Genomic DNA, 23,428 nt, shown 5'->3' on the forward strand with positions numbered 1-23,428 from the left:
ACAGGCAGAACCTTCTCTGTGACAGGGTTATGGTCAATTCATATTCAATTCAGTCAATTTGAAATTCGGTTTCCTTCCCGAAATTTGGTGAATTGAAATGGAATTGACCCCAATCTGAGACACTAGGATTAAGTTGAGCTCAAACACTGACCTAAGGTCAGCTTTGTGTTTATCCCTCTACACTTAAAGGTTATGCTTGTGGGTAGATAAGCTGATCCTAGATCAGTGCCCACTGCCTAAAGGTTCTACCTGTAGCCACTCGTTGCTCATTGGTCATTTGGATGAAGCCATTGATCTATTTCTGTTGCCATGCAAGCCCCCCCTATATTCTCACCCTATATCTGTCTTTCGTTCTCTGACTTTTTCTCCCATGCTATCCCTAGTTTCTCTCCCCTTAGGGGACAGAGAGGGGGATGCTACTGATTTTGGATGCCACACATCTTTGGTCCAGTCTGTCCCCTCCCCACCCCCACTCTCATCTCCTCCAGACCTAACCTACACAGGCTGGGCAGGACTAGGCATGGCTGTCTGTGTTGGACATAGCTGTCTATGTGATATCTGGGTCACAGAAAGCCCCATGGGAACACACTCCACTAAGGAAATCTGACAGCACTCTGCTTCCCTGGCGCACACACACACACACACACACACACACACACACACACACACACACACACACACACACACACACACACACACACACACACACACACACACACACACACACACACACACACAGTCTCCCTCCTCAGCAAACAAAATACACCAGAACAGAATATATCTCGCCCACCATGACAACGCCTAACATGTGGTGCCTCTCGAGCCAATGAGAACATGCCACTGCATCACGTCTCAGCCACTCATCCAATTGGAACATGCCACCACAACACACCCCAGTGTCAATGGGCCAATGAGAGGACACTGGCTGCATATTCATAAATAAATAATGGCAAAATATTTCAGGTTGCCAGGTTGTAAAAGGCCATGCAATATATATGGCTAAAACACTACAATGTGGCTAAACTACATAAAGTACCCTCGAGTGCTGGAGTCTGGTGAAGTGGTTACTTCCTGGTGTTTGGTCCCTCTCTAACTTCCTGGTGTTTGGTCCCTCTCTAACTTCTTGATGTTTGGTCCAAGGAGGTCGGAACACTGGTCAGAAAAAGCGTACCTTCGTAGTAGTGGTCCTCTACAGTGAGGATACGCCCCCTGGTCTGGCGAGCATGCTCAATGATGGTCTTGGAGTCCAGGGGTTTGATGGTGAACGGATCAATCACCCTGATGAAGATCCTTTCTGGGAAAACAACAAGGTAACATAGCGTTAATCAACAGTAGTGCAGAGGATTGCAGAATTCACAGGTTTTTCAGAAATCCTGGTTGGAAGATTCACGGAATTAGAAGTGAATAAGCAGGACATCTGGAATCCTTCAACCAGGATTTTTGGAAAACCTGAAAATTTGTTACTGGAGTTACTGGAATTGTGGATCTTTGAGTAGAGTGTTTCAGTGGAGAAACAATAACAAGACACAGGCAGCTACACAGAGAATGACTCTAAAACCTGATCCTTAAAACATTGAGAGAGCGGTAAAGCTTTCTAATCTGGATAAACTTGAACATATAGTTGAGAAAGTCTAACACTTATAGGAGAATAAGATGTTGTGCGAGTAATGGTAATGAACTGATTGAATTAAATAGCAGCGCATTGGTGCATGGAGCCAATATTAGCGTATGAAGAAAAGAGAGCATTGCCCCAGACAGGAGTAATCAAACTCAGATAAAGTTTTGTCCTGGGTTACAAGTATTTCTCCACACCCACATAGTTATATCATTGATCTGGCTGTAGTTGTACTGTACCTTTCTTGAGCATCTCAGCTGCAGCCACGGCTTCATGCAGAGTAATCCCAGCTCCGATCACGGTCACCTTGTCCTCCGTACTCTGGTGCACCACCTGAGATGGACAGGGAAGGGTTAACAGCAAGGCTCTAGCACATCTCATACAGCTCTTCCTGCTCTAGACTATTGGTTGAGAGATTAATTGTTTATCCTACTAGAAGACAACCCTGTCTGTCTGCAGGCTTGTGTTCTAGCCACTCAACCACTTGTACTGCATCCATAGTAGAAACTCTTTCAGTTGTCAGACAAAACGTTCTCAGTGAGATACAGTAGTTAATATTATGGATGCTGTACAACTGATTAAACTAATCATTTTACTAATCATAGCACGTCCTGAAGCAGGATAGCTGAGTGGTGCTCACCTTAGCCTGTCCAACATGGAAGTCCTCATTGCTGCTGTAGATGATGGGATTCTCGGGGCGGGTGGTTCTTATGTAGCAAACACCCTAAAAAAAGATAACAGTACAATCTATATTGGAATTCATTGTAAACAGGTATAACATAGTAGGGTGAGAACACAAAGCCCACCCCATGGTTTTGGGGGGGTGTGGGAGGTAGAGGGAAAACATTAATGTTGGAGGACAAATAACATATTGTGGGAGGGGATGAGAAACCAATAGCATTTTGGGAGTATGGAGATAGGGACCAATAACATTTTGAGGGTATGGGGATAAGGACCAATATCTTTTGGGGGTATGGGGATAAGGACCAATAACATTTTGGGAGTATGGAGATAGGGACCAATAACATTTTGAGGGTATGGGGATAAGGACCAATAACATTTTGAGGGTATGGAGATAAGGACCAATAACACTTTGAGGGTATGGAGATAAGGACCAATATCTTTTGGGGGTATGGGGATAAGGACCAATATCTTTTGGGGGTCTGGGGATAAGAACCAATAACAGTTTGAGGGTATGGAGATAAGGACCAATATCTTTTGGGGGTATGGAGATAAGGACCAATATCTTTTGGGGGTATGGAGATAAGAACCAATATCTTTTGGGGGGTATGGGGATAAGAACCAATATCTTTTGGGGGGTATGGGGATAAGGACCAATATCTTTTTGGGGGTATGGGGATAAGAACCAATATTTTTGGGGGTGTATGGGGATAAGGACCAATATCTTTTTGGGAACATGGGGATAAGAACCAATATCTTTTAGGGGGCATGGGGATAAGAACCAATAGCCTTTTGGGGGTATGGGGATAAGAACCAATAACTTTTGGGGGGTATGGGGATAAGGACCAATTGCATTTTGGGAACATGGGGATAAGAACCAATATATTTTTGGGGGTATGGGGATGAGGTCCAATTGCATTTTGCGGGTATGGGGATATGAACCAATATATTTTTGGAGGTATGGGGATAAGGACCAATAGCATTTTGGTGGGAGGATATAATAAGTACCTTTGTGCTGGCGGCAAGCTCCACTGCCTTTTCAATAGAAACGCCATCGCTGGGGTAGAAGATGGTTGCCGTGGGGATGGCCCTAAACATGGCTATGTCTTCTAGACCCATCTGAGACGGCCCGTCCTCTCCTGGAACATACACATACTCACATAGTTAGAATCATTTAATTCCAAAATGTTGTCAAATGTAGCAGAAAGCAAACAGTATGTTGTTTGTCAGGGACTTTAGACGTGCTTCATTGAGCGTGCCTGGTGAAAACCACATCCATCCCACACTCCAGGCAGGCTCAACAAAACCTGAATACTATTTCAACCCAATATAAAGTGAAAGGCCTGGTGGACCGACAGACATGCAGGTGTATAAGACCAGAAAGGAATGAGGACAATAGGACAGACTGACGGAGAGAGTGGCAGACAGGTGTGCAGACGGACAGACAGACAGACAGAGTGGCATGCAGGTGTGCAGACAGCGAGAGTGGCAGGCAGGTGTGCAGACAGACTGTAGAACAGAGAGAGAGTGGCAGACAGGTGTGCAGACAGACAATAGGACAGACAGACAGAGTAGCATGCAGGTGTGCAGACAGACAGTAGGACAGACAGAGAGAGTGGCAGGCAGGTGGTCAGACAGTAGGACAGACAGTAGGAAAGACAGACAGAGAGTGGCATGCAGGTGTGCAGGCAGACAATAGGACATAAAGATAGACAGAGAGAGTGTCATGCAGGTGGGCAGACTGACAGTAGGACAGACAGACAGAGAGAGTGGCAGGCAGGTGTGCAGACTGACAGTAGGACAGACAGACAGAGTGGCAGGCAGGTGTGCAGACAGACAATAGGACATAGAGACAGACAGTGTCATGCAGGTGGGCAGACAGACAGTAGGACAGACAGAGTGGTAGGCAGGTGTGCAGACAGAGTAGGACAGACAGACAGACGGAGTGGCATGCCGGTGTGCAGACAGAGATACAGACAGACAGGCAGACAGAGAGAGAGAGAGAGTGGCATACAGGTGTACAGACAGACAGTAGGACAGACAAAGTGGCAGGCAGGTGTGCAGACAGACAGTAGGACAGACAGAGAGCGAGAGAGACAGAAAGACAGAGAGAGTGGTAGGCAGGTGTGCAGACAGACACTAGGACAGGCAGGCAGATTGAGAGGGTGGCATGCAGTGTACCTGAGGGACTAACAGAGGAGAGGGATATCAGGTCCTCCGGTGAAGGTGACAGCGTCCAGGACAGACAGGGTCAGGGGTCAGGGAGGGTGAGGAGAGAGGGAGGCTAGGGAACTCAGGGGGTGAAGGAGAAGGTGAGGAGGAAAACACAGAAGTGGAGAGAGAGAAAGAAAAATAGGAACTTGGATCAAGGAGGAGGACAGTCACGTTAGGCTTTCAGAACATTTGAGGATGCGTAGACTTGAGGAGCCAATAGAAAGAGTGCAGAGTGAGTGAGGTCACTGGGGAAAGGGTGGGGTTGTGAGATGATAGGTTACAGTTCATGGGGGTGATGGTGGGAGGTTGTGTGAGTAGCATGTAGTGAGGGTGTTTGGGGTGGATGAATGGCTGACAGACAGACTCACCGATGGACAGGCCGCAGTGGGAGCCACACAGATTGATGTTGCTCTCTGAGATGGCAGCCATGCGGAGCTGGTCGTAGGCGCGGGTGAAGAAGGAGGCCAGGGTGCTGGCGTACACAACGTTCCTCTCACGGGCAGCGCAACCAGTGGCAACACTCACCTAGAGGGAGGAGGGGAAGAAGGGGTTCCATCATACTATAACAATGGCGGCTGGTGACTTTGGAAAGATTAGTTTGGGCGAATAATGGATAGAAATTCTTTTAATGAAGCCAAGGGTGACATCTTCCAAGTCACCGTCTATTCATTTACAAGGGATGCGTCCTAAATGGCCCCATATTCCCTATATAGTGTATTACTTTGTGTGCACCATGGTTAAAAGTATACTATAAAGGGAATAGGGTGCTATTCAAGATGTAGGCACAAATTCAGGAGGACCATCCTCCTCTTCCTTCCTGGATGAGCCTCCTCTGGAGCCAGGCAGTAAATCTAGTCCCTCTTGAACCCCTCGGGGACATGTCCAGTGACCTCCGCAATTATTGGGACAGTGAAGGATTTTTTATTATTTTGGCTCTATACTCTAAAGGTTTGGGTTTAAAATCAAACAACGACTGAGGGTAAAGTGCTGTCACGCTCTGACCATAGAGAGCCTTTTATTCTCTATGTTGGTTAGGTCGGGGTGCGACTATGGTGGGTAATCTAGGTTGTCTTTTTCTATGTTGGCCTGGTATGGTTCCCAATCAGAGGCAGCTGTTTATCGTTGTCACTGATTGGGGATCATATTTAGGCAGCCATTTCCCCACTGTGTTTTGTGGGATCTTGTTTTTGTGTTGATGCCTGTGAGCACTACAGAACGTCACGTTTCGTTTATTCTTTATTGTTTTTTGTGCGGGTCACATAATAAATAAATATGTCGAACCGATATCCCGCTGCGCTTTGGTCCGAGTATGCTTACGACGATCGTGACAAGTGCAGACTGTCAGCTTTAATTTGAGGGTATTTTCATCCATATCGGCTAAGCCGCTTAGAAATTACAGCACTTTTTCTACATTGTACCACCATTTTAGGGGACCAAAGGTAATGGTCCAAATTCAGTTATATGTGACAAATGTCATACCTCCAAGACATGCTAACCTCTCACCATTACAATAACAGGGGAGGTTAGAATTTTATATCATACCTCCAAGACATGCTAACCTCTCACCATTACAATAACAGGGGAGGTTAGAATTTTATATCATACCTCCAAGACATGCTAACCTCTCACCATTACAATAACAGGGGAGGTTAGAATTTATGGGAGAGTATGATATTTGTGCGTCTGTCATTTTTTCACTCATAATTATTCACGATTCAGTCAGAATTATCCATAGCATCCAGATTAATGTAGAAGTATTTAGAAACATATTATATTCTTATTTACAATAAAATTGACTCCAAAATGACACAATACATTATTTACCATCCATTTATATTGGCCACAAAATGATCTGAAACACAACCAAAACAAACAGCAAATGCATTCAACAAATTTGTAGAGTCACAAGCTTGATGTAGTCATTGCATGCTATGAATATATTAATAAATTCTAAACTTTTTACTACTTTAATACACATTTAATACACATACAACCCGCCCAAGCCCCCACCATTTCTCCTTCACCCAAATCCAGATTGCTGATGTTCTGAAAGAGCTGCAAAATCTGGACCCCTACAAATCAGCCCGGGCTAGACAATCTCTTTCTAACATTATCTGCCGAAATTGTTGCAACCCCTATTACTAGCCTGTTCAACCTCTCTTTCGTATCGTATGAGATTCCCAAAGATTGGAAAGCTGCCGCGGTCATCCCCCTCTTCAAAGGGGGAGACACTCTAGACCCAAACTGTTACAGACCTATATCTATCCTGCCCTGCCTTTCTAAGGTCTTCGAAAGCCAAATTAACAAACCGTTTACTGACCATTTCGAATCCCACCGTACCTTCTCTGCTATGCAATCTGGTTTCAGAGCTGGTCATGGGAGCACCTCAGCCACGCTCAAGGTCCTAAACAATATCATAACTGCCATCGATAAGAGACATTACTGTGCAGCCATATTCATCGACCTGGCCAAGGCTTTCGACTCGGTCAATCACCACATTTTTATTGGCATAAAAATGGTGGTTGGTTTCTCAAATGACTGCCTCGCCTGGTTCACCAACTACTTCTCTGACAGAGTTCAGTGTGTCAAATCGGAGGGCCTGTTGTCGGACCTCTGGCAGTCTCTATGGGGGTGCCACAGGGTTCAATTCTCGGGCCGACTCTTCTCTGTATACATCAATGATGTCGCTCTTGCTGCTGGATATTCTCGGATCCACCTCTACGCAGACGACACCATTCTGTATACTTCTGGCTGTTCTTTGGACACTGTGTTAACTTCTTACGTCTGGAATCCCGTTAACGGGATTGATTTGACAACAGCCAGTGAAAGTGCATGGCGCCAAATTCAAACAGAAATCTCATAATTAAAATTCCTCAAACATACAAGTATTATACACCATTTTAAAGATTAACTTGTTGTTAATCCCACCACAGTGTCCAATTTCAAAAAGGCTTTACGACGAAAGCATACCATGCGATTATGTTAGGTCAGTGCCTAGTCACAAAAAACACAGCCATTTTTTCCAGCCAAAGAGAGGAGCCACAAAAAGCAGAAATGGAGATAAAATGAATCACTTTGATGATCTTCATCAGATGGCACTCATAGGACTTCATGTTACACAATACATGTATGTTTTGTTCGATTAAGTTCATATTTATATCCAAACATCTCCGTTTACATCTCCGTTTACATTTACATTACTGAACATTGTACATGTTCAGTAATGTTATGCTTCCAAAACATCCGGTGATTTTGCAGAGAGCCACATCAATTTACAGAAATATTCAAAAATGTTGATGAAAATACAAGTGTTATGCATGGACTTAAAGATATACTTCTCCTTAATGTAACCGCTGTGTCACATTTCAAAAAAGCTTTACAGCGAAAGCACACCATGGAATAACCTGAGTACAGCACTCAGCCACCAAAACAAGCCATACAGATACCCGCCATGTTGTGGAGTCAACAGAAGTCAGAAATAGCATTATAAATATTTACTTACCTTTGATGATCTTCATCGGAATGCACTCCCAGGAATCCCAGTTCCACAAAAAATGTTTGTTTTGTTCGATAAAGTCCATAATTTATGTCCAAATACCTCCTTTTTGTTCGCGCGTTTAGTTCACAAATCCAAATTCACAAGACGCAGGCACTTGGTCCAGACAAAAAGTCAAAACAGTTCCATTACAGTTCGTAGAAACATGTCAAACGATGTATAGAATCAATCTTTAGGATGTTTTTATCATGAATCTTCAATAATATTCCAACCGGATAATTCCTTTGTCTTTAGAAATGAAAGGGAACGCAGCTCGCTCTCAAGGCTGCGCGCGTGACTTAGCTCATGGCATTCTGCCAGACCTCTGGTTCAAACAGCTCTTATTTGCTCCCCCTTCACAGTTGAAGCCTGAAACATTTCATCTGAACGTGAATATAGCGCCCCCAGCCATAAGAAGTTAACTAACCTCCAATGCCATACAACTCTCCTTCCGTGGCCTCCAACTGCCCTTAAGTGCAAGTAAAACTAAATGCATGCTCTTCAACCGATCGCTGCCCACACCTGCCCGCCCGCCCAGCATCACTACTCTGGACAGTTCTGACTTAGAATATGTGGACAACTACATATACCTAGGTGTCTGGTTAGACTGTAAACTCTCCTTCAAGACTCACATTAAGCATCTCCAATCCAAAATTAAATCTAGAATCGGCTTCCTATTTCACAACAAAGCATCCTTCACTCATGCTGCCAAACATACCCTTGTAAAACTGACCATCCTACCGATCCTCGACTTCGGCGATGTCATTTGCAAAATAGCCCCCAACACTCTACTCAACAAATTGGATGCAGTCTTTCACAGTGCCATCCGTTTTGTCACCAAAAGCCCCATATACTACCCACCACTGCGACCTGTACGCTTTCGTTCGCTGGCCCTCGCTTCATACTCGTCGCCAAACCCACTGGCTTCAGGTCATCTACAAGTCTCTGATAGGTAAGGCCCCGCCTTATCTCAGCTCACTGGTCACCATAGCAGCACCCGTAGCACTCGCTCCAGCAGGTATATCTCTCTAGTCACCCCCAAAGCCAATTCCTCCTTTGGCCGCCTTTCCTTCCAGTTCTCTGCTGCCAATGACTGGAATGAATTGCAAAAATCACTGAAGCTGGAGACTCTTACCTCCCTCACTAGCTTTAAGCACCAGCTGTCTGAGCAGCTCACAGGTCACTGCACCTGTACATAGCCCATCTGTAAAAGCCCATCCAACTACCCCATCCCCATACTGTATTTATTTATTTATGTTGCTCCTTTGCACCCCTGTATCTCTACTTGCACAATCATCTTCTGCACATCAATCACTCTAGTGTCTAATTAGTATATTGTAATTACTTCGCCACCATGGCCTATTTATTGCCTTACCTCTCTTATCTTACCTCATTTGCACACACTGTATATAGATTTTCTTCAACTGTATTATTGACTGTATGTTTTGTTTTTTCCATGTGTAACTGTGTTGTTGTATGTGTCGAACTGCTTTGCTTTATCTTGGCCAGGTCGCAGTTGTAAATGAGAACTTGTTCTCAACTTGCCTACCTGGCTAAATAAAAGTGAAATAAAAAAATGAAAAGATAAGTGAATTTGTCCCAATACTTTTGGTCCCCTAAAATGGGGGGGAATATGTACAAAAAGTGCTGTCATTTTCTAAACAGTTCACCCAATATGGATGAAAATACCTTCATCTTTAAGCTGTCAGTCCTCACTTTAACCTTTAACCCCAGTCATTGATTTTTTTTTCATCCAAACTTTTGGGGTATAGAGCCAAAAGAAATCCCTCTCTGTCCCAATAATTACAGGGGGCACTGTACTTCATTTGTATGGTGGTCCTGCACCTGCAGAGTCTTAGACATGTAGGAAGTTACTGAACACAAATCAGCTGCAGATACAGTACTTCTGAAGTTCAGTAGAACCACAAAATTACATAGAACAATATTTATTGTATCTCTATGACCTGAGGATCCAAAGGGTCAAGTGAGGTCTCCATGGGAACGATAACTGCTGAGCCAATCACAATCAGAGGTTCATGCCTCCAGAAGATATGTAAAAGTCAGTGAGAAGTCAGTCAGTCCAAAAGCACAGGAGCTTACAGTACCATATGGTCAGAATCACTCTCATGCATTGTCATTTCCTGTTTCCTGTCTCCAGAGCCCTCCCCAATCCCCCTGCTCCTCTCCTCAATGTAATATGGACTCATTCATATTCTATAGCAGTACCAAACAGAGGAACTATTATCCCATGTCCCTATTCTCCACTACTTTGAATCTGGACAAAGAGGACAGAACTCCTGTTATTGACTCCTGTCATTGTATAGAAGAGAATTTAATTAGTCTCCTTTTCTGTATCTCTTTCGCAACATATATTTTTTTATTTTCTGTTTACCAAAAACAGTGGCGGGGTGTCCACTGTGTGATTATTTGAATTGCAGCTTGCACCTTTGATACAGTATTCACAAACACATGACATAATGCAGTCATAAATCAGTCATAACATTAACACCGGTGCCTCTCTGATTTTCTCATATCAATATTAATGATTCCTCATTAGAGAATCTGTCTGTCTCATTTGAACCTGTCATTCTGGCTCTTTTCTGCACATCGTCTTTATGATAATAGTCTAGCAGCAAGCGAGCCAGCCAGTCAGTCAACCAGTCAGTCAGTCTGTCAGTTAGTCAGTCAGCCAGGCAGTCACCTACTCAGTCAGTCAGGCAGTCAGTCAGCCAGTCACCCAGTAAACCAGTCCGCCAGCCAGTCAGTCAGTGAGATCAGCCAGACGGCCACACCCACCCTCCTCTCTGATGAATATTTCACCTCTCAACTCAGCATGACTGACTTGTTATAACGGCTGCTCAAACACAGCCCTGACCTACATCTGAACAGACTGCCAGGAGGAACCAGACAAATGGCCAGGCAGCTACTGTATACAGTACAGCCAGGCCTGAATGGCTGACTCTTCCAAAATGTTAATGTATGGGCAGATTGCAATGAGAGGGTGAAATAAGTGGGGAGGGGAGAGAGAGAAACAGAAACGATACAGATACATTTTCCTATTTATTTTATATATATATATATATTTTTTAATTCAGTTTAGTTACTAAATATTTTGTTAACACTTATTTTTCTTAAAACTGCGTTGCTGGTTAAGGGCTTGTAAGCAAGCATTTCACTGTAAAGTCTACACCTGTTGTGTTCGGCATGTGACAAATACAATTTGATTTGATTTTGATTTTAAAGAGAGAGAGACCTACAAAGACAGACAGAGATAGAAAGAGAGAGAGAGAAATAGACAGAAAGCGAGTGGTGGGCAGTATACTGTATGAGAGGCTACAGAGCCATAGGCAGCAGCCAGCTGTGTGTAGGGAGGGAGGGAGCATGGCGAGGCATCGGAGGAATGGAGGGAGGGAGGGAGCATGGCATACTGTAAGTAGGTCATGTCGCAGCCTCTCAGCCTCTCTCTACAGTCCCAGTGTTACATTATGGATGGACCCACATCTCAGCCTCTCTCTACAGTCCCAGTGTTACATTATGGATGGACCCACATCTCAGCCTCTCTCTCCAGTCCCAGTGTTACATTATGGATGGACCCACATGCATTATTCACCAGACCAGCCTCAGTAACACTGAGAGAGAACATTTTTTGATTCAGCCAATCAGACCTTTAAAAAATTGTATTTAATGAGAAAGGACAGTGAAGAGAAGTCTAAAAATCCCACATATCTCCCACCTCAACCAGGCTAGAGCAAATTCTCAAAGGATCTAAAATATTTAAAATAATATTCAAACCCAGGTCTGGGGTCAGGGCATTCTGTTCAAACCCAGGTCTGGGGTCAGGGCATTCTGTTCAAACCCAGGTCTGGGGTCAGGGCATTCTGTTCAAACCCAGGTCTGGGGTCAGGGCATTCTGTTCAAACCCAGGTCTGGGGTCAGGGCATTCTGTTCAAACCCAGGTCTGGGGACAGGGCATTCTGTTCAAACCCAGGTCTGGGGTCAGGGCATTCTGTTCAAACCCAGGTCTGGGGACAGGGCATTCTGTTCAAACCCAGGTCTGGGGTCAGGGCATTCTGTTCAAACCCAGGTCTGGGGACAGGGCATTCTGTTCAAACCCAGGTCTGGGGCCAGGGCATTCTGTTCAAACCCAGGTCTGGGGCCAGGGCATTCTGTTCAAACCCAGGTCTGGGGTCAGGGCATTCTGTTCAAACCCAGGTCTGGGGTCAGGGCATTCTGTTCAAACCCAGGTCTGGGGTCAGGGCATTCTGTTCAAACCCAGGTCTGGGGACAGGGCATTCTGTTCAAACCCAGGTCTGGGGTCAGGGCATTCTGTTCAAACCCAGGTCTGGGGACAGGGCATTCTGTTTAAACCCAGGTCTGGGGTCAGGGCATTCTGTTCAAACCCAGGTCTGGGGACAGGGCATTCTGTTCAAACCCAGGTCTGGGGTCAGGGCATTCTGTTCAAACCCAGGTCTGGGGTCAGGGCATTCTGTTCAAACCCAGGTCTGGGGTCAGGGCATTCTGTTCAAACCCAGGTCTGGGGTCAGGGCATTCTGTTCAAACCCAGGTCTGGGGACAGGGCATTCTGTTCAAACCCAGGTCTGGGGTCAGGGCATTCTGTTCAAACCCAGGTCTGGGGTCAGGGCATTCTGTTCAAACCCAGGTCTGGGGTCAGGGCATTCTGTTCAAACCCAGGTCTGGGGACAGGGCATTCTGTTCAAACCCAGGTCTGGGGACAGGGCATTCTGTTCAAACCCAGATCTGGGGACAGGGCATTCTGTTTAAACCCAGGTCTGGGGTCAGGGCATTCTGTTCAAACCCAGGTCTGGGGTCAGGGCATTCTGTTCAAACCCAGGTCTGGGGACAGGGCATTCTAGCATCAGAGCGAGAGACGTAAGTAGAGGAGAGAGGACAGCTAAACTGAGCCACTAAATGCTGCTGCAATTGTATTTCTTATTTTAATCTGAGTACATCTCTATGTTTCAGGATAGATTCTTATTTAATTTTTTACACAAATATTTGTTTGGAGGACAGGTCATCTTTTAAAAGCTTGTTGAGGTTAGAGAAAGTGTTTGTCTGTGTTTATAGAGTGGTCATACTTAGTTCCAATAGGTTTCTCCTGACCCTGACAGCATCACCTGTGACCAGGACCAACTCAAGAGGGTTTCATTTCCTACCATGTTCTGTTGAGCGATGTAACACTCCACAAAGCGGTTGGGATGTTCGTTCTTGAAGATCTCAGAGTAGGTGATGTTGTTTGTGTCTCCGTCCAGGACCACCACGCGCTCGTTGTAACGACCCAGTTTAGCCAGGGCCATGCCATAGGCTTTCCTGGTGGAAACCTGTAGAAAGACAACCATTCAATCAATTAATCAACCAATAAACTAATCAATCAATCAATCAACCAGTCATTAATAATAATAAGAAAGCAATAAGTCAATAAGCCAATGAGTCTACCTGTTATTTATGCATCATTATACGACATTCTAGTTGACAGTACTCAAAGTTGTGACAGTTTATTTTATGATATCTTGTTTGGGACTGTGGGCTGAGTCCCTAGTGTCAGTGCAGTCAATAATGTTGACACCTCTGTGATTGGGATGAGAGCACAATCCCAGATGTACTGTAAATGGTGAGGTGCAATGGAGGCTGCTGAGGGGAAGACCACTAGCCTGTCCTCCTGTGGTGAGGTGTGTGTTCTATGTGTTACCTTCTCTCCCTGCTTGTAGGCGGGTGCGCTGGGCATGCGGATGTTGCACAGGCTGACTGGCGGGGCGTCCTCCATGGGCGTGGCAGGGTACAGGCGCTTGCTGCTGTTCATGATGCGCGCCTGCAGATCCTTCACGACTCCCTCAGCCATGTCTTTGGGCAGGGGCTTGGCATGCCAGCCCATCTTATCCTCCACAGCTGGCAAGCGTGGACAGCAGAATACACAACATCAAAATACATACATTATACTCAACATTATATTGTATACGCATACATAGGCCCAGGAGTTTTTCCTGATCATGTGACCTGACCAGTAAAAAGGTCACATGGTCACATGGTCAGTAAAAAGTCCTTTGCGACACATTATACAGTAGTGACTTGTGTGTGCATATACTGAGATAGAGGGTAGCCCATCACTGAGATAGAGGGTAGCCCATCACTGAGATAGAGGGTAGCCCATCACTGAGATAGAGGGTAGCCCATCACTGAGATAGAGCGTAGCCCATCACTGAGATAGAGCGTAGCCCATCACTGAGATAGAGCGTAGCCCATCACTGAGATAGAGGGTAGCCCATCACTGAGATAGAGCGTAGCCCATCACTGAGATAGAGGGTAGCCCATCACTGAGATAGAGGGTAGCCCATCACTGAGATAGAGGGTAGCCCATCACTGAGATAGAGGGTAGCCCATCACTGAGATAGAGGGTAGCCCATCACTGAGATAGAGGGTAGCTCATCACTGAGATAGAGCGTAGCCCATCACTGAGATAGAGGGTAGCCCATCACTGAGATAGAGGGTAGCCCATCACTGAGATAGAGGGTAGCCCATCACTGAGATAGAGGGTAGCCCATCACTGAGATAGAGGCCTAGTATGAGTAATATAATGTAACCAGTAGTCATGTGAGGCTGAGAGTACCTGGGATGCCCTTGCCCTTGGTGGTCTTGGCGATGATGGCAGTGGGCTGGTGGCGAGCCTGGCTCAGAGCCTTACACAGCTCCTCCACACTGTGCCCATCCACGATGATGGCATGCCAACTGTAGAAACACGTCAGAAAACCCATTTCACATATGGAAACACATGAACACACTTTCTCTACTCATACACACATAAACAATACATTCCACATATGCCCACTAATGTTGACATATGCCTTCACACATTCACAGACTCGTTCTCCCAGCACATTCACAAAGATGATCACTCTCTCCCCGTAAACCCACTTTCACACACACACACTCACCCGAAGGCCTCACAGCGTTTCTGATACTTCTCCACGTGGTGCTGCAGGGGAGCAGGGTCGGTTTGGCCCAGACGGTTGATATCCAAGATGGCCACCAGGTTGTCCAGCTGGTAGTAGGAGGCAAATGACATGGCCTCCCACACTGCCCCCTCAGACAGCTCCCCATCCCCCATCAGACAGAAGACACGGTAGCTGGGAAGAGAAAGGGACGGATGGGTGAGACAGGGGTGTGTGTGTGTCTGACTGGGGGCTGGATGGTAACCTTTACACCTCTCTCTTTCTATAACACCTACACCTACTCTGTTCCCTCATATCTTCACTGAGGCTTCTAGCCACACAGGCTCCTATGAACAGAACAAACGCTCATCTTTTAATCAAATGGTTTGATAATCTGCTTATGTTATGAGTTTTAACCACTGTCCACACAAAATCCTTTTCCAGTACAAATCTATCTAGGGCACATTTTGGAGACTGGCAATATCAGCATTCTGCATATCGGAGATCCACATTCCGAGACAAAAGCCAAATTAGATTGAGGAATGTGAGTGTGGTTTTGAACAATAGACTGAGTGATGAATACTAATGTAAACCTGGTCCAATCGGATTCTGAGACAGAATCTTACTGGATGGTAAAAAAGAACAGAGTTGTGTCTGCTAGGGCTGTGGTAATTAGAGCAGAACAATTGGGATAGCAGAGCATGCAGCCCCTGTACACCCAGAGAACCTTCAAAAACCTCACTATGCTCTAAAGCAGGGGTGTCAAACTCATTCCACGGAGGGCCTAGTGTCTGCAGGTTTTTGGTTTTTCCTTTCAATAAAGCCCTAGACAACCAGGTGTGGGGAGTTCCTAACTAATTAGTGATGTTAATTCATCAATCAAGTACAAGGGAGAAGCGAAAACCCGCAGACACTCGGCCCTCCGTGGAATGAGTTTGACACCTGTGCTCTAAAGCAATGTTTCCCAACACTGCTCCTTGAGTACCCCAACAGTACACATGTGTATTGTAGCCCTGGAGAAGCACACCTGATTCAACTTGTCAACTAATCATCAAGCCCTTAATGAGTTGCATGAGGTGTGTTTGTCCAGGGCTACAACTAACCTGTGTTCTGTTGGTACTGGAGGACCAGGGTCGGGGATCACTGCTCTAAAGACCTCTAAAATACCACAGTATGAACTAGAGTCCACGCTTAACACTTTAGAATTCAGAGGCATGCAAAGACGTAAAATCTGTGCGTGCATGTATGTGAACTCTTACCTAGACTTGTCAAAGTACTTCCCGGTGTAGGCCATCCCACAGGCCACACCCAGGCCCTGACCCAGAGAGCCAGTAGCCACATCCACAAACTGCTGCTTCTGAAACTCCAACGCATACACAGGAACAGGACTGTTACTATCACCATAGAGAGCAGGGATGTGTTCAGTAGGTGGAAAACTTTGATGTATTATTATAAGTTACAAGTTATTGGACAAGTTTAGTGAGGCACTACCTGAACTTGTCCAATAAGAACACAGATTTTTGTTTACAGTTGCAAAACTTTTTGCTACTGTGTGTCCTTCGGAATATGACCCAGGTTTAGAGTTGTTGTGTGATGATATCTGTCTGTTCCTAATTGAGGCTGTTAAAGGTGATGGGTAGGTTAACTGTTAGGCCATTAAAGGTGAGGAGTAGGCTAAGGTCGCGTTCCCCTGCTCTGATGTTGCTGGCATCAACCAATGGTTGGGGGCCACATTGACTGTGCAGTCGGGCACCACATTGCTGTAACATATGATATGGTATGGTTAGCTGATACGTTAAATACCTATCCAGGCGTTGTAAGATCTGGCATGGTCATCAATGTCTGAGCAGGAGAACATGACCTAACTGTTAGGCTGTTAATGGTGAGGTGTAGGCTAACTCTTAGGCTATTAAAGGTGAGGTGTAGGCTAACTCTTAGGCTACTAAAGGTGAGGTGTAGGCTAACTCTTAGGCTATTAAAGGTGAGGTGTAGGCTAACTCTTAGGCTATTAAAGGTGAGGTGTAAGCTAACTCTTAGGCTATTAAAGGTGAGGTGTAGGCTAACTCTTAGGCTATTAAAGGTGAGGTGTAGGCTAACTCTTAGGCTATTAAAGGTGAGGTGTAGGCTAACTCTTGGGCTATTAAAGGTGAGGTGTAGGCTAACTTTTAGGCTACTAAAGGTGAGATGTAGGCTAACTCTTAGGCTATTAAAGGTGAGGTGTAGGCTAACTCTTAGGCTATTAAAGGTGAGGTGTAGGCTAACTCTTAGGCTATTAAAGGTAAGGTGGAGGCTAACTCTTAGGCTATTAAAGGTGAGGTGTAGGCTAACTCTTAGGCTATTAAAGGTAAGGTGTAGGCTAACTCTTAGGCTATTAAAGGTGAGGTGTAGGCTAACTCTTAGGCTATTAAAGGCCCAATGCAGATGTTTTATATCAATATCATATAATCTCTGTGTAACAATTAAGTAACTTACTGTAATATATTTAATGGGTAAAAATAGCTCTTTATCAAAAAACTATTTCTCAACAAATTATTTTGCTAGGACTGTTTAGGAGTGGTTTGAGTGGGGAGGGGAAAACTGAAAACTAGCTGTTATTGGCAGAGAGGTTTGGAACACTCTTTGTTATTGGTCTATTGACCAATTTACCTCATGGTGATGTCACCATGGCAAGCTGAAACTCCCGTCCATGCAAAACCTGCTGATTATAAGGTTCTGTGTAGACTGTATTTTCAACCAGCAACTATCAGGAAATAACACTGATCATTTTTTGGGGCACTTTTACAATGTTAGTTTCAACAGCTGTTGTACAATATGATACAAAACAGAGGAAAAACATAATTTAGTGCTAAGCTATTAAAGGTGATGTGTAGTAGTTATCAATTACAGGTGTGGGGTGTCCCTCCAGGTTGGACTCCACCTGGCACAGAGAAAGCAGCTCACTCTCCTTCAGGAAGCCAGTCTCTGTCCACATGGAGTACAAGGCCGGGGCGGCATGACCCTGAGGAGAGGAATAGACATCTTACTATAGTACTAGTATATGATACTATAACAAAACCTATAACACAACCACAATATAACTGTACAGGAAGAGTAAAATACACTGTTGCTGCTTGCCTGCCAAATAATCGTACATATGCCTATGACAATTGCAGACCAACTGTAATATCTATGAAAAATCTATTACAAGCCACAACACAGCCATAAAGAAGCAGATGTTGACCGTTATATGACTTTTATCCAACCAAAACAGTTTCTGGTGGTCAAATCAATTAAATAAAATGTAAAACTTTAATTCAATAGAACTTTGTTAATCTACGGTGTCTCACCTTAGAGAGGATGAAGCGGTCATTGTTGATGTTCTTGGGGTCCTCTGGGCGGTACTTCATTGTGTTGAAGAACAGGACAGACATGATTTCTGCCACGCTGCAGCATGATGTAGGGTGTCTGGGAGACCAGGGGTATATAGGAGCAGGGAGAGAGGTTACAACAAGTTAGACACAGACTGATTTTCTCTCTCACACTCACACTCACTCTCACACACACACACACACGCACGCACGCACACACACACACACACACACACACACACACACACACACACACACACACACACACACACACACACACACACACACACACACACACACACACACACACACACACACACACACACACACACACACACACACACACACACACACACACACACACACACACACACACACACACACACACACAAAGAGCAGACAGACCACTTTACAAACTCATAAACATTCAGAATTGACACAGAGCCTCCAACTGGATTCGAAGTGGCACAGTCTAAAGTCTGAGCTTGCCAATCAAATCTTAGGGCACAATGGGGAAGGATGGGTAACACTATTTAGAGTGTACTAGTCTATCCAAAATACTAATGAGGGGGCCATGCTCAAACCGAGATGCCCTATTGGCTCTCTCTCACAAGAGGTTTGGTGGCACCTTAATTAAGGAGTAGGGGCTCGTGGTAATGACTGGAGCATTAACAGTGCAATGGTATCAAATACATCATGACGGCATTCCATTTCCTCTGTTCCGGCCATTATTATGAGCCATTCTCCCCTCAGCAGCCTGCTCTCTCTTTACCCCAATTACAGTGACGTCAACATCAGAGGAGTAAACCCGCCCCTTGCAGCGCCAGTTCAGGTCACGGTCACAACACAGACCTATCCCTGCTACAACGAGACTAACCGGAGGCTGGGGAGAGATGGGGACCATTTTGGCTTCTGTGCGCACGGAGTCAGACGATCAGTCAGAGGGCGCCATTTGAAGTCACATTCATCACCGGGCCTATAACGGTTACCTTCCATCTCCAGCCAGCGAAATACTTAACATAACCACTGAGGCATAATCTAAAAATCTTCTGTTGAAGGAATAGATGCTCTTTAAAAAATGTGTAAAGAACTGCGTAAAACTAAAAGTACCGATCAAATGCTCTAAAAACTCAACAAAACTCAGTAATGCTGGCAAGTAGCCTAGCCCAACCAAAAAAACACACTTGACTTTCCCCAGTAACGAAATGCGTAGAGGTGTTTTCTCTCAATCATCGACTGCATGGCTGTTGCTTATATTGTCTAGGCTGTGTACGCTCTTGGGCTATTCGTGGATAGGCTACGGTCAAAGGATGGAGCCACAATAGAATTCATGGATGCGGTAGTTTGTGTATGTGCAATATATAGTGATTGATAGCTTACTCAAATAGATTTGTGATTTCCCCCACAAAAATCTAAATTAAATTCAGTTTGGTGCACTTGTTTGCACACGGGATGTTTATTCATTTAGCTATAATAATGCACTTCAAGTGGGTGTTCACACAATAAGATGAATTGCTGACTATTTATTATGAATATTTACTGACCCACATCCCAGACAGGTTCATCACCATGAGCTTTGTCTTGTGCTAACAAACTCCGAGGCGCTCCTCCGTCACTTACTCGCACGGTTAGACAGATAAAGACACAATATAATTTCCCGATTTTGTTCACAATAGAATATTTCTAATAACAAAAGAATTGAGCCACAATGGCCATAAAATCAATCTTGTTCAATAGACATAAATAAATAATGTGTATAAGTACACAGTTTTCTGCAATTTCAAGATATTAATCAGATTAAGTGTCAGAACTTTCTCCGAAGGACTCATATCATACATCCTGTTTCTGTTTCATTCATTCATTCTCCATAGCTCAAACAACAAAGAGAGAACATGCGCTTCACTTTGCATTTCACATGGATGTGTGTGTGTGTGTGTGTGTGTGTGTGTGTGTGTGGACCTGTTTAACCAGAAGTCCCCACTAGTATAGTAAACAAGGACAAATTTGACCAACTGGGTACATTTTGCCAGTCCCCACAAGGAAAATGCTATTTCTAGGGGGGGTTAGAATTAGTGTTTGGGTTAGAATTAGGGTTAAGGGTTAAAGGTTAGGTTTGGAGTTAAGGTTAGGTTTTAGAGTTAAGGTTAGGGTAAGGGTTAGGGGAAATAGGATTTAGAATGGGAATCAAATGTGTGTCCCCACAAGGTTAGCAAAACAAGCCTGTGTGTGTGTTTTGTGTGTGTGTGTGTGTGTGTTATTACTTTTTCATGTGTTTATGAATGAGTCTTTATACACTCTTCCCTACATTTACGACTGTGTAATCTGTGTGTGTGTATTTGTATGTGTGTGTCTGGGTCTTACCCGCTGCCCGTTGCGGTGGTAGCTTTGATGCAGTTGATTCGGAGGCGGTTGGCGATGTTCCTGAGCGCCTGCACTGTCTGCTGGTCGGGTTTGTGGTAGTCCTCCATGAAGGTAAAATGTCAAAGCACCAAAAGAACCAATGTGGACTAGACTGCACAGAGGCTGGGCTGTGTGTGTATTTGTATGGGAGTGAGGTTTGGCAGAGGGAGCCCTGCTCGTGTGTGTGAGTGGCAAAGAGAAGAGGGAAAGAAAGGAGGAGAGGCAGGATTTATCCCTAGTGAGTGTACACACACACACACACACACACACACACACACACACACACACACACACACACAGAAGAAGGAGGAGAAAGAGGACAGGGCACATGCATGAGTGTGCAAGGAAGGGTTGTGTTAAGGGTGTGCGTTAGAAAGAGGGTTGTGTTAGGGGTGTGTGTTAAAAAGAGGTGTGTGTTAAGGGTGTGTGTTAGAAGGAGGGTTGTGTTAGGGGTGTGTGTTAGAAAGAGGGTTGTGTTTCTGAAAGAGAGGGGGGGGGGGGGGGGGGGGGGGGTTGCCCACAGTTGAACCATCTGCCCATAAATGTCTTAGGCTTCAGTGTCTAAACTCATTACCAGACTTGAGATATGTGAGTCTTGTCCTTTGTTCCTGTCAACCTCAGTGTGCGCCTCGTCGATCGTGCCTTTGTTTTGTGTGCTTCATGTCACAGAGATAAAGATGTATCTTTGTCTATGTGTGTAGAGAGAGAGAGTAACAGAGCGAAAGAGCGAGAGAGAGGTAGGCTACGCTATAGAGAGAAAGTTAAATAATTTCAGTGGCACGCCAAGGTTTAAAGGTTTAATTTGTTTGTTTGAGAGAGAAGGGGGCGAGAGAGAGACAGAGAGAGAGAGAGAAAAAAAGAAAGAAAGAAAGAACGAAAGAAAGAGGATGAAAGAGAGTGAGAGAATTGTTTTATTTCTCTTGTCTCACTTCACACACATCACTGAGCACTGGCCTGGTGTCATCCACACACACACACATCACTGAGCACTGGCCTGGTGTCATCCACACACACACACACACACACACACACACACACACACACACACACACACACACACACACACACTCACACATTACTGAGCACTGGCCTGGTGTCATACACACACACACACACACACATCACTGAGCACTGGCCTGGTGTCATCCACACACACACACACACACACACACACACACACACACACACACACACACACACACACACACACACACACACACACACACACACACACACACACACACACACACATCACTGAGCACTGGCCTGGTGTCATCCACACACACACACACACACACACACACACACACACACACACACACACACACACACACACACACACACACACACACACACACACATCACTGAGCACTGGCCTGGTGTCATCCACACACACACACACACACATCACTGAGCACTGGCCTGGTGTCATCCATACACACACACACACACACACACACACACACACACACACACACACACACATCACTGAGCACTGGCCTGGTGTCATCCACACACACACACACACACACACACACACATCACTGAGCACTGGCCTGGTGTCATCCACACACACACACATCACTGAGCACTGGCCTGGTGTCATCCACACACACACACACACACACACACACACACACACACACACACACACACACATCACTGAGCACTGGCCTGGTGTCATCCATACACACACACACACACACACACACACATCACTGAGCACTGGCCTGGTGTCATCCATACACACACACACACACACACACACACACACACACACACACATCACTGAGCACTGGCCTGTCATCCACACACACACACACACACACACACACATCACTGAGCACTGGCCTGGTGTCATCCACACACACACACACACACACACACACACACACACACACACACACACACACACACACACACACACATCACTGAGCACTGGCCTGGTGTCATCCACACACACACACACATCACTGAGCACTGGCCTGGTGTCATCCACACACACACACACACATCACTGAGCACTGGCCTGGTGTCATCCACACACACACACACACACACACACACATAACTGAGCACTGGCCAGGTGTCATCCACACACACACACACACACACACACACACACACACACATCACTGAGCACTGGCCTGGTGTCATCCACACACACACACACACACACACACACACACACACACACACACACACACACACACACACACACACACACACACACACACACACACACACACACACACACACACATCACTGAGCACTGGCCTGGTGTCATCCACACACACACACACACACACACACATCACTGAGCACTGGCCTGGTGTCATCCATACACACACACACACACACACACACACACACACACACACACACATCACTGAGCACTGGCCTGGTGTCATCCACACACACACACACACACACATCACTGAGCACTGGCCTGGTGTCATCCACACACACACACATCACTGAGCACTGGCCTGGTGTCATCCACACACACACACACACACACACACACACACACACACACACACACACACACACACACACACACACACACACACACACACACACACATCACTGAGCACTGGCCTGGTGTCAACCATACACACACACACACACACACACACACACACACACACACACACACACACACACACACACACACACATCACTGAGCACT

At 45.5% G+C, this 23,428-nt stretch overlaps 1 protein-coding gene across 3 annotated transcripts in view; it reads right to left on the reverse strand.

The window, feature by feature from the left end:
- LOC129815241 (transketolase-like) overlaps window positions 1–21,104 on the reverse strand; it is a 22,596-nt gene extending 1,492 nt beyond the window's left edge. The window contains exons 1-13 of one of the 3 annotated variants that reach the window (XM_055868853.1): window positions 20,698–21,104; window positions 18,316–18,433; window positions 17,874–17,987; window positions 16,249–16,346; window positions 14,993–15,184; window positions 14,668–14,786; window positions 13,753–13,949; window positions 13,220–13,384; window positions 4,879–5,035; window positions 3,305–3,435; window positions 2,256–2,339; window positions 1,855–1,948; window positions 1,172–1,294 (exon numbers count right to left, since the gene is read on the reverse strand). In XM_055868853.1, coding sequence (XP_055724828.1) covers window positions 1,172–1,294; window positions 1,855–1,948; window positions 2,256–2,339; window positions 3,305–3,435; window positions 4,879–5,035; window positions 13,220–13,384; window positions 13,753–13,949; window positions 14,668–14,786; window positions 14,993–15,184; window positions 16,249–16,346; window positions 17,874–17,987; window positions 18,316–18,433; window positions 20,698–20,804 — 1,699 coding nt within the window. In that variant the 5' untranslated portion in view covers window positions 20,805–21,104. Of the gene's footprint in view, window positions 1–1,171; window positions 1,295–1,854; window positions 1,949–2,255; window positions 2,340–3,304; window positions 3,436–4,878; window positions 5,036–13,219; window positions 13,385–13,752; window positions 13,950–14,667; window positions 14,787–14,992; window positions 15,185–16,248; window positions 16,361–17,872; window positions 17,988–18,315; window positions 18,434–20,697 lie in introns of all 3 variants that reach the window. The other 2 variants (XM_055868851.1, XM_055868852.1) reach the window with 2 other exon arrangements.
- Window positions 21,105–23,428: the final 2,324 nt, after the last annotated feature.

This window comes from Salvelinus fontinalis, chromosome 18 (assembly GCF_029448725.1).
Source record: "Salvelinus fontinalis isolate EN_2023a chromosome 18, ASM2944872v1, whole genome shotgun sequence".
Lineage (NCBI taxonomy): Eukaryota > Metazoa > Chordata > Actinopteri > Salmoniformes > Salmonidae > Salvelinus > Salvelinus fontinalis.